At 38.5% G+C, this 12,324-nt stretch overlaps 1 protein-coding gene across 1 annotated transcript; it reads left to right on the top strand.

The window, feature by feature from the left end:
* The first annotated feature begins 10,425 nt into the window (after positions 1-10,425).
* LOC125906650 (uncharacterized) lies at positions 10,426-11,097 on the top strand. The gene is made up of 2 exons (XM_049606439.1): positions 10,426-10,916; positions 10,977-11,097. The coding sequence occupies exons 1-2, from the start codon at positions 10,536-10,538 to the stop codon at positions 11,067-11,069; spliced, it is 474 nt and encodes a 157-aa protein (XP_049462396.1). The 5' UTR covers positions 10,426-10,535; the 3' UTR covers positions 11,070-11,097.
* The last annotated feature ends 1,227 nt before the right edge of the window (positions 11,098-12,324 follow it).

Raw genomic sequence — 12,324 nt, 5'->3', positions numbered from 1 at the left:
TTTCTTCTCGCCAGGTACTAAATCTTAGCCTGCACTCTCCGATCTTTTACCCATATACCATATAAAGTTCTGTAGTTTTAAAATAAAACTTCTCTGGTGTACGTTGACTGTTTGCCACACATTCAATAAAAAAGGATTTATTAAATTCTATTCGTTATTATTCGCTGTGAAATGTTTAATTATTTTGTTTTTGTTTTAAAGCTAACAATGCAAAACTTATTTCTTATTCCTTATTTGCTATAGCTAGTTTAAGCTCATTTTTTTGTTTGGCTATTTCTTGTTGAAATTCAAATTTGCGATTTTCTAAGTCCAACGTTTTGATTGCTACATCGCGCCTTAACTCTAAATCTTTTTTCTTAGAATCTAACTCTTCTTTCCTTAATTCTAGTTCCTTTAACTTTAATTAATACGTTTTTTCTTTAATTTTGTTGTATCTTATTTGCTCAAACAATCTAAGTTGATTGAGGGATTTTTTAGTTTTTGTAGGAGTGGCATCGTTTGATTCTTCCTCATCAATTATTTGCTCCTTCTCTTCAGCATGGACCAAATTGTTTACAAGAGGAACCTCTTTGACCACTTCGGTAGCCATGGCAACAACAGGTGCACATTGGTTTACACCCATCACATCACAGCTTGTTCCTGAAGCGGTCACTTCCATGTCCATCATCTCTATTACATGTTTTTCCAAAGCGGAAAAACTGTTCAAATTACAAGGTCCACCTCCTGTGGCCCTGTATTCACGATTGTTATCAGATATATTTTTTTTTCAAAGAAGATCTGTAGTCTGCCCAAACCTAAAGAGAAAAAAACACAAACACACACAATTAATTTTTCTATCCTATAACTAAACGTCAAGGGAGAAAACTTACCTTTTTCCATCCAGAGCCGTCCCTAATTGGTGGCCTGAACACGTTTAACTCTTGGGCAACTGATTCTCAGAAGTGAACACTTCCTTTTTGCCTATCTGCCTTCAAATCTGCGTTTGAACCGATTATTTCAACCAAACGTTCAAACTGGCGTTTGGTAGTAGTTTTGCGTTATATTTTACAGAAGAAATATTTTTTGAATATAGATTTTATTTACTACAGGATTCAAATCTTAATACTCACAGTCATTTCACTACAATCCTTTTGCACCAAAATTTTCACGGGTAAGTGACGCAACTAAACATTACCGTTGTCGATTTGCAAATGGCAATCACGTCTGCGGGGAACATGGGCACCATCGTTTCCAATGGCTCCTTAGATGAGTAGTGTCAAACTTAACCAAATTGAAGTAAACATCTGTCTGCCTGGGTTTGTGAGTTTTGAAGGGTAAAGTGGCGAGGATGGAGAGGGGGGAGGGTGCATTGTCACAATTTACACTGGTGTAGACTCATTTATCCGGAACATGTTAGGTTATTTTGAGGTTCGAGGAGAAGCTCCTCCTAAATAGACGGAGCCCCAACACACTAGGATAATTAATCCATTTTGAACACGTCTTGGGCATTTACTTTTACCTTTTGACAAAAAAAACATAGCTAGTCTTCCTATTCTGAGGGCTTTAAACCAAAGGAAACCTTGTCGGCACAAAGTGCGCTTATCGTTAAATACGCTACTGTCCCTATGACTGTTAGGAAGTATTAGGCCGCGGGGCCACGGGGCTTTCTCAAGCTGAGAAAACGTTCTGAAGCACTCATTTAAGTTTCACAAGCACTCAAAACTTGTTCTCAGAAGCCAGTGGCCGTCGTCAGTTTTTTCTCACCCTGAGAGACTGATATAGACACTCAAGCTTTATTTAGAGTTTTAAATAGAAAAACAGTTTTTAATCGCATATTTTTTTAACGTTTTCAATTATAAACATTGAATACATTTTCCAAAGTGATTTCCGATAAACAAATAGCACAATTGCTTATATTTCAGTTATCCGATCGCTGCATCGTCAACTTTCTCAAAGATTCTCAAAGATTCTCAAAACCGATTTTGTTCCGATTCGACAAACGCTGAGAACGAGGATTACTCAAAAGCACTCATGAGTGCTTGAGAAAATGAGCGTTGTAAATCCCCATGGCCCCGCGGCCTATCACGGACTCTTTCTTCAAACTCCAGCTCTCGTGCTACCAAATTTCTGCCAGTAGGAGGCTGTGCAAAGGTTGATTCGCTATATTGAGCGTTCGCGATATCGAGTATGCTCAGCTCCTGTTCAATAGCGATACGCCTCCGGCGCCGTTTCTCCTCTGTTAATCGTGTACTTTCCGGTGCGGTTCCCGTCTCTTTGCTCTCACAAATCGCGTTTCCGTTAACGTAACGTTTCGAGTCACCCGCCTTACTCCGCATCACTTCTCGAGGTATCGTATCTCCTGATTCGGGAACTAGCCTCTGGATGTTTTCTTCCGACGGGATGAGCTCGCGACAATATGTGTTTTCCGCCTTACTTTGCACCCGTTCGTAGGATGTAGTACCTCTATCTATAGAGATAATCCTAGGGGTGCCTCCTTCCGACGGGGTAGCGCGATGGTCCTGGGATGGGTGAAGCTACGCTGGGAACGTACTCTCGTTCCGTATCCGGATGCTTATCCGGAGTTAGCTCGCTGCAGCCGTGGCATACGACGCGTATTGTACTGCTCCATTACACTTGTCACTTTTTTGCGGCTACCGAAACTTTTCTATTTGCGCGCGATTTACTTTTCTTCGATCCGCGAAACAAATAATTGCCGGCCACAAAACGTTCGAAACTCGTTTCACAAATTCATTTAAATCGTAATTTTTTGGAATGTTGCGAAATGAAAACCAACGCGGGGTAAATTCTTTGCCTAAACGATTTATTTTTCTACGTTTGCCAAAAAATTAGTCTTCGATTCCCGCTTTTGGTTTAGAGACCTTCTCCGTGTCCTGTCGCCCTTTTTTATCCTTTCCTTGCCGAACCGAACGCGATCGGTTAAAACCCGAATCGATATCTCACATATTTTAAAACGCGCGTTTACGACAGGTCGTTGGGTACCTTGCGAAAAGGTTCCAACAGACAGCCTAAGTTTAAATGAGGATATTTGGAATTATACTTATTAGCTATATAACCCACTGTTGCTACGGATGTAGCTATCTATTTATTATGAGTAGCAAATATTAAGCTAGAAAGGAGAATATATTGCAGTCCATCAATTTCTTGCTGTGATTGCATAACAACGCTGCTACCAACAGTACTGACTGAGTCTGAATCACTGCTATTGTCCTCCACTGCCTGGCAAATATCATTGGTTTTTTTCCATTTCTTCCATATCAGGAAGGGATTGTGGAATATCTACTCTAGCGAAAACAGTTGCGGATAAAAATTCTTCAACGTGCTCATGACTAGCTTCTTCTTCGATATTTTTTTGGCTTGTATGGTTTTTAAATATTGTAGGTGATTTGCCAAGAATAATTATTCTTATTCTATAGATGCAAATTAATGGAGACGGATGATCATACACCCCACCAATTTGGCGTAGTTGCGAAAAAAAGTTTTCTAACGCGTCCTGATTGAGCTGAAATAGAAATGAAATAAAAGTTATCCAATACATAAATAAAAATATAATTATCTTATATAATAATTACCTTATAAGTTGAAATGAATGTGACACGAGATCTGTACTTCCTTTTCATATCTCAAAAAAGCAACTGAAGCGATGAGATATGCATCAGGACAGATTTCTGGAATACCTGCGTTCCTTTCTTTCCAATTGCCCTCATATTTAACATTAAATCAAACATGTCTTTTAATGCTCCTGTTTGGTTTTCATTGCCATTATATGATTTTTTAAAATCTAATTTAGCCTTTGGAGAGTATGAATTTGCTATATCAAACCAAAGATCTACCTTTTTGATGAATAATGCCAGTTCTTTTGCATCACTATCTTCTGGGTAGTATCTTTGCAGAGCAATTGAAGTGGTTCTGGACAAAAGTTCTGCGACTTTCCGAACATTTTGGCGTTCTTGTGGTGTCATATTCAAATGATTGTCTGTAAGTTTAAATATTGGAGTCATTTCAGCCACGTTTCTATTTCCTATCAGATCAATCAACTTGTCTTGTTTAATTATTTTACTATTATACTCAAATCCAGTGTCTAACAACCAGTTCCGTATTAGTTTTAAAATATGAGGTGCATTAGGAAAAACATAAATATTGCAATTTGTAATAGGATGGTTACAATATGGACGAGAGTAGTCATGAGCGCCAAGATCCTTCCAGCATCCAACATTTGATTGGCAATTATCGCTTACTATACTCACGACATTTATATTTATATGATGTAACCGTCTGATAATTTCGTGGAGAATATCTTTTGTCATCTGTTGATCGAATCCAATAAATACTGGTTGTTTCCAGTTTTTAAAAAGCCATCTTGCCATAACCACTTGCAAATAATTATGCGGTCCAAGAACTTCATCAACGGCCGGATCATATTCCAAAGTTTTGCTTACTTTAATTTCATCAAACGATAATATACATTCACGTTCGTTATCATTCATTTCGCAGGTAATGTTATTTAATAAAATTATCACATCATTTAATATACCTTGCTTGAGGTCAAGTTTACTTGAGTGCCGTTGTAATGTACATGGAGCTGCTACAGGAAAATACATATCCTTTCCAAGATACTGATACGATATTATTCCAAAATAGCGTAACGTAAAAAATTTGCTAATTTCTTCTTTAGTGCATCGAACTTTTTTTCGTTTCCCTGTTATTAAATCTATCTAATTTGAGCTTAAGGTTTTCCTTAAAACATTTTTAATTTTTTTTTCAAACAGGAAGGGCGACAAAACAGTTTCTTTAAATTTATTAAAACTAGCTTGCTGAAGTTCGACCTGCTTTTTGGAGTTTTGTAGCTCTTTGGAGACAGATTCCAATTGCTTGGATAAAAATTCATTTACTTCCAGCAATTGACGACATTTCTTCTGAGCCTTATTTCGTTCTGCAGTAAGTAATTTGATATAATTTTATTTTTTATCGCAGAAAACACACGTCGGCTGGGTGATATTATCACCGGATTGCTCTAAACACTCGGTAGTGTTTGCTATCGTATGAGATTCAGAGTCATCATGATTAACATCTCGTGGCGGAGTTAAACAAACTGTATGGCATTCAATATGTTCTTGTACTTCATCATTGCCATTTAAATTAGGTTTAACAATTGTTGGAAATGCTAGAAGAACAACGTCGAAATAATGATAGAGTAAAGTTAGAATAACTAAGAATAATTCATTCATCAATTAGTGTATCGTCCACATCGGCTTCGGTCATATAAATGCTTATACAAAAGTAAATGTAATAATATAATTAACATTAACGCACATACCCTTGTGGTCAACTCAACAAAATATTGCAAAAAATAACCATTTTTTTTTTGTTTAGTTTAGTTTAGTTTATTAATCGATGGACTATAAAGCCCTCTCGAGTCAAAATTTGTTTACAATACATTACATTAGATAACGAACAGAACATTTATATATTGTTATTGTTGAACGCATTCCGAACACTTAAAAGTGAAGTCAGTTCCGTTATCGTCATTCCAGGCTCATAAATATCGTTAGCTGAATTTAATAGACGGCACATACAAAGAAGGGGGTTGCGAGAGCCAAATGTTGTTCGGGTTTCAGCGACTGTCAGCATTGGTCGGCGACGGAGTATTCTGGCAGGAACATAGAGGTGAATCCTTGAAAGCAGCTCGGGACAGTCGATGGTTCCGTTTAAGATTCTCGTGATAAATGCTAGTCTGGTGTGCTCAACACGTTCGGCAAGAGGCGGGATTCCAAGCAGCAGACACCTAGTTCTGTAGTCGAGACGACGCGGCCAATCATGAAGGGCGAAGCGCGTTGCCTTCCGTTGAATGGACTCTAGCCGCGCAAGTGCCCGAGCAGATGCTGGCCACCAAACAATGCTAGCATATTCCAGCAGTGGTCTGATAAGTGCGCAGTACAGTGTCTTGAAACACATAGGATCACGAAGCTCGCGCGTCATGTTTATGACCAAGCCAAGTAGACGATTGCCATTAGCGTCTACTTGGTCTATCTGTTCTTCGAAGGAGAGTTTAGCATCTAGGAGGACTCCTAGATCCTTTACACAGTTCACTCTTTCGAGGTTCTGACCATCAAGCGTATAATTAAACAGCGCTGGAGCTCTTGAACGGCTGAATGAGATTATGGCGCATTTATCGATACAGACGCTTAGTGCGTTACGCTTGCACCAGGAGACAAATTCAGTCAAAGTGGCGAGGGTTGAAGATGGTCCTCGGGCTCACGGATTTCACGATAGATTTTAGCATCATCTGCGTAGAGTAGGCAACTATTATCCGGGAGTGCCGTGCACAAGTCGCTTATGTAGAGCAGAAACAACAGAGGCCCCAGGTTGCTGCCCTGGGGTACGCCGGAAGAGGCACCGATAGATCTAGATTGGTGGGAGCCCATTCTAACTGCATATGAACGACCACATAAATACGATTTCATCCACTTTACCAGGGGTGGTGATAATCCAAGTCTATCAAGTTTTGCCAGAAGAATGTTGTGGGACACACTGTCAAAAGCCGCCTTAATGTCCGTGTAAATGGCATCATCCTGCATACCATCATCAATGGACTTATAACAGCCGCTAACGAATTGCATCAGATTTGTCGTAGTTGATCTCTTAGGCATGAATCCATGTTGGTTAGTGCTGATGTATTTGCCGGCCGATGCCATTAATGGTTCATAGATGATTAGCTCGAACACTTTGGCGCAGGCAGCTAAAGAGGTAATACCTCGATAGTTCACTGCTTCGTTTTTGCTGCCCTTTTTGTGGATGGGTGTTAGCCATGAGACCTTCCACAGTGATGGAAAGGTCCCTGTGCGCAGAGATTCGTTAAAAATCTTAGTTAAAACAGGAGCTACCGATACGGCACAACGCTTGAGAATTGTCGCTGGGATACCATCTGGCCCCTCGGAGTATGACGACTTTAGACGCTCGATTTTTTGGGTAACCAGGGTCTCGGTGACGATAGGTAGCGTGACATGAATTGCATCTGCCGGAGTGTTCACGAGCGCGGAAGCAACAGCCTCCGGAGGTGTGATATTAGAGATGAAGCTATCCTCGAAACGCGTGGCGAACAGTTCACAAATATCTAATGGCGAGTGTGCACAATTATCCTTATACCGAATAGTCCCGGGGGGGCCAGTTGACTTGCGCATGTTGTCGGCAAAGCTCCAAAAGCGGCGAGGGTACTTTCGCAAGCTTCGTTCAGTCTGGCGTATATATCGACGATAGCAGACTCTATTATAACGTCGATAAAGTGCATGAGCACCATTGTAGTAAAGCCGACACGGTGTGAATCGATTAGCGCGTAAATTGTCATAAGCGGCTCGCTTTGCTTTTTTCAGGGCATGTAATGTGCGGTCACCCCACGGCGGTCCGCGATGGGGCTTTTTAATAGGAGCACATTCACGCAATGCGGCCCGCATAAACTCTGAGAAATCGTTCGTGGCATGGTCAATGGATGTATAGTTTGAGCATTCAAAGGATTGGTTGAAGGAGCAGATCAGTCTCTTGAGTTTAGTAAGGTCAGCACGTGCGTAATTGAGCTTTATTTCCGTAACAGTGGTAGCGTGATTCATAGACGATGCTGTGATTTCCAAATCAAATTCGAGCGGTGGGTGATAGCAGTCTATTGGCAGCAGCGGGTGCTCGCTGACGCGTATGAGCGAAGAAGTTGCTGCACTTGACCAATTCCCGTATGCAAGGTCTAAAATGCGCCCCATAGAGTTAGTGTTGTTATTAAGTTGGTAAAGCACATTCTGGTGCAGTCCATCGACGAATTGGGCGCTACTAACTGAACTAGTATGAGGTTCAAAAAACACAAAATGGGGTTCATGATTCGATTGCGCAGGCGACCAGGAAAGAGCGGGTTGGTTAAAGTCTCCCACGAGCACGAATCTGTCGTTTGGATCTAGTGTGTCGCAAATGCTGTTGACGGTGTCCAGTAATGCATTTATTTTTCCTTCGTCCGTGCTCTGGTTGGGAGGAAGGTAGGCAGCAGCAATGTATAATCGGTACGTCGGGAGCTGAATGCAGATGCAAGCGAATTCAAGTGTTTGCGCAAGCACTGGAAGTGCATGAGAGCGGAGAGCGGAACTCACCGCAATTAGTACTCCACCGCCTCGAGATAGAGAGCTGTTTGCGGCATTTCTATCGCAACGATAGACACAGTGCGCATCGCCAAATAGGAGAGCTGTGGGAAGGCTGGGATCGAGCCAAGTCTCAGTGAGTACCACAACATCATAGTCCGCTTCTAACACAGTTAAACGGAACTCATCAGCTTTGGATCGTAAACCTCGCACATTCTGATAGTATACAGTTACAGACGTGGAACGGACATTGAGTGGTATGCGTGTGTAAGTTGGTGCAAGGTCATCGGTGTTTCGATCTTGGCGTATAATGTTATATCCGTGGAAGGTAACTTTTTTATCAGGGGAGAGCCAAGTTTCTGATAGGACAAATACATCTATGTTGTGCTTGTTTACCTGTACTTTAAACATATCTATTTTTCCAAGAAAACTTCTACAATTCCATTGGAGTATGTTAGCCATGGACGGGTTCATGTTCCAATTGTACCAACGAACTCAAAGCAGGCCATTGCCCAAGCCATTGCTTTATTGCGCTGACCAACATTGGTCGTGTCATAGCAATTATGCTTTTCAATGGTTCTGGAAAAGCCAGCGCTGTAATCATTGAGTCAATCATTTCTGATATGGATAGCGACTGAACCTTTCGTCGAGGTTTCTTTTTTGGCTCTGGCTTGGGCTGGGGATTTCGGGGGAGGGAAGGAGAAGGGAGTGATGGAAGATCCTCGTCCAGCGAAGGATTGTAAGGTTTTCTGGGACGAGGGGCACGTGCTAGACGAGGTGGTGCCTGGGGAGGAGAATTTTTCTTCTCATAACGTAGAGAAGCTTTCTTCTCCTTAGGAGGCGTAGCCTTCATAGGGGTTTTCCTAGGACGACGAAGATTCACGGATCTCTTCACTCTTATTATCACCTCCGAGATTTTAGGGACTGGTTCCTGGTTTACCGATGTGAACTCTTCAGCTAGCACGCTGTATGTGTTTTCGGTCGAGCTACCATTCGCTAGAACTGCAGCATATGACCCACGGGCCAATTGGTACTGGGCTTTTTTTAGTTCATTTTGGGACTTCTTGTACAACGGGCACTCTTTTAGTTCATGCCAATGATTTTTACATTGAGCGCATTTGAATGGCGCTGCAGTGCAATCCGAGGACGGATGTTGACCTTGGCATTTAAAACATTTAAACTTGTTGCTGCAAAAGTCTTTTGTATGACCTATTTCACTACATTTCTCGCATGTTGGAATCTTGGGAACAAAGGGCCTTGCAATAGGAATGCGGAGTCCTTCGTACACCAAGAAACTAGGGAGTACAGTTCCCTCAAACGTAATGCGCTTTGACTTTGTTTCCGTGTACGTCTTTTGCCCGTTTACTGTGGAAGAGGTGTAAAGTGGTTTCACCGCAATCACCCTCACCCCTGGCGTGGAAAGAGTCCGGAAAGCACCCATTCCCAATTTTAGCAGTTCTTCGGATGGAATATCCAGATCCTCTAGGACACCTGCTACCTCAACTATTCCACCTGGGATATACACCCGGTAGTGATCAGTGAATTGTGGATCAGCTACTATAGCGTTCGCCTGCTTTCGGTCGCTAACGGTGATTCGTATCCGGTTAGTACGAACACGAAATACATCGGTTACCGCAGGATAGCTTTTATGCAGGGATGCAGTTATAGCCACTAGGTTGAGCTCACTTTTTCCGGGCATCATGAAGACACGAAAGTCTCCCCGGTAGCAAGATGGGTATTCACGATGTTTTGCTTTGTCAGTCGACATTGGTGTGATGGTAGCAAGAACTTTTTTGCAACTGGTTCCTTCTTCTACTACTACGGGTGCTTTCCTTTTCTTATGGGATACCGTAGTGAACCCTTCATCAGAGGAAATCGTTACAATTTGGCCACAACAGTTGGGGCAAACAGATATAATTATTTAATAGAAATACCGCGGAGAGAAATGCAAGATAAGAAAAAAAAAATAAGAGAGAAAAAAAAAACAAGAACAAAATACTAATACGCACAAAACTACTAGAACTTTGTCGTCAACCTATCATCACGCACTGATGTCTACTCACAAAGGCGGAGACTGTAACGGTACTATGTACACTCTACACTCTACACACTCAGCACAATACACACTTGCCACACTGCTTACGCTAGGCATGTGGTGCGTTATACGAAATACACTCGTTAAGCTGGCCCTACACGCTGCATTCATGTATGCGACTACAAATGACAGCTACACATTTTCTTTTGTTCTATTTGTCAAATGTAGCTACACGATGTAGCTATCGTTTGGGAGCTTTTCAATCCGTGTGTGTTCAGCTGTCATATTGTGGTTGTCAAACATAGTTGGTTGTGTTTATATTATGCGGAGATCACTCCGGTTGTGTTTTTGCCGTGATACACAAAGTTTCTTTTTTTTACAGTGGAAAAATGGAAATAAATCAACTTCTTCCAACTTTAGCGGCTGAAGTGGCTACTCTCATGTTGATACTCATAGAAGAGGAAGACGAAGAACTGCAGCAAGAGGAAAATGCACGGCGCTGCTGGATGACCGATCTATTTCTGAAGAGGGAAAGCGTTTGGACCCGGCTGTTTAGGGCGATAGATGGCGAAGGACCAAACAACCGGCTAGAAAGTTTTCTACGTGTGAATCGCGAAGAATTTTACTATCTTTTAAATCGGATTGGTCCAAAAATTGAGCGACTAGATACAACGATGCGACCTTCGATCTGCCCGAAGCAACGATTATGCATCGGGCTTCGCTTTTTAGCTTCGGGAGACTCATATGAATCTCTTGCTTTTTTGTTTAGGGTAAGTTTTATGCAATATTTGAACGATATAAAATGATAATAATATTACCATTTGTTTTAGGTTTCTAGCAGTTCCGTATCCCTTATTGTGCGTGATGTTTGTACACACATAATAAATGAATTGAAGGAATACGTTAAGGTATTATTTCACTGATTTAATATGATAACAGTTCCATACTAATACTCTCCTCTTACTTATAAGATGACCACTTTATCTAAGCTGTTTGTATATATAGTAATTTTAAGTTTGGTTTCGTTTTCTGGTGCTCGTGTTATTATAGTCTATTTTTCTAAAACTAATATATTGCCTAAAATTGCTGTTATACTATTTAACAAATGAACTTGTTGCAATAAACAACTATTCAGGTCATGTCACTAACGCAACCACAGGTTGAGAATATTTCTTTTGGTAATAATAATAATAATAATAATAATAATAATAATAATAATAATAATAATAATAATAATAATAATAATAAAAATAATAATAATAATAATAATAATAATAATAATAATAATAATAATATTAATAATAATAATAATAAAAATAATAATAAAAATAATAATAATAATAATAATAATAATAATAATAATAATGATAATAATAATAATAATAATAGTAATAATAATAATAATAATAATAATAATAATAATAATAATAATAATAATAATAATAATAATAATAATAATAATAATAATAATAATAATAATAATAATAATAATAATAATAATAATAATAATAATAATAATAATAATAATGATAATAATAACAATAATAATAATAATAATAATAATAATAATAATAATAATAATAATAATAATAATAATAATAATAAAAATAATAATAATAATAATAATAATAATAATAATAATAATAATAATAATAATAATAATAATAATAATAATAATAATAATAATAATAATAATAATAATAATAATAATAATAATAATAATAATAATAATAATAATAATAATAATAATAATAATAATAATAATAATAATAATAATAATAATAATAATAATAATAATAATAATACTAATAATACTAATACTAATAATACTAATAATACTAATAATACTAATACTAATAATAATAATAATAATAATAATAATAATAATAATAATAATAATAATAATAATAATAATAATAATAATAATAATAATAATAATAATAATAATAATAATAATAATAATAATAATAATAATAGTAGCAGTAGTAGTAGTAGTAGTAGTAGTAGTAGTAGTAATTTAGCGTTTACTTGAAGTTTGCCTCTTTCTACAGCTTGTAAACTGGACGTCTACTTGGTATCAATATAATAAACCTACATAATTGCATTTTCTTATTTCAACATCCCAAATGTGCTTATATATGATTTGTCGCCTACTGAATTTATTATTTTAACTTATTT

The sequence above is a fragment of the Anopheles coluzzii genome, chromosome 2 (genome assembly GCF_943734685.1).
Source record: "Anopheles coluzzii chromosome 2, AcolN3, whole genome shotgun sequence".
NCBI lineage: Eukaryota > Metazoa > Arthropoda > Insecta > Diptera > Culicidae > Anopheles > Anopheles coluzzii.
The sequence above is the reverse complement of the archived record's forward strand: the minus strand, read 5'-3'. Positions and strand labels throughout refer to the sequence as shown.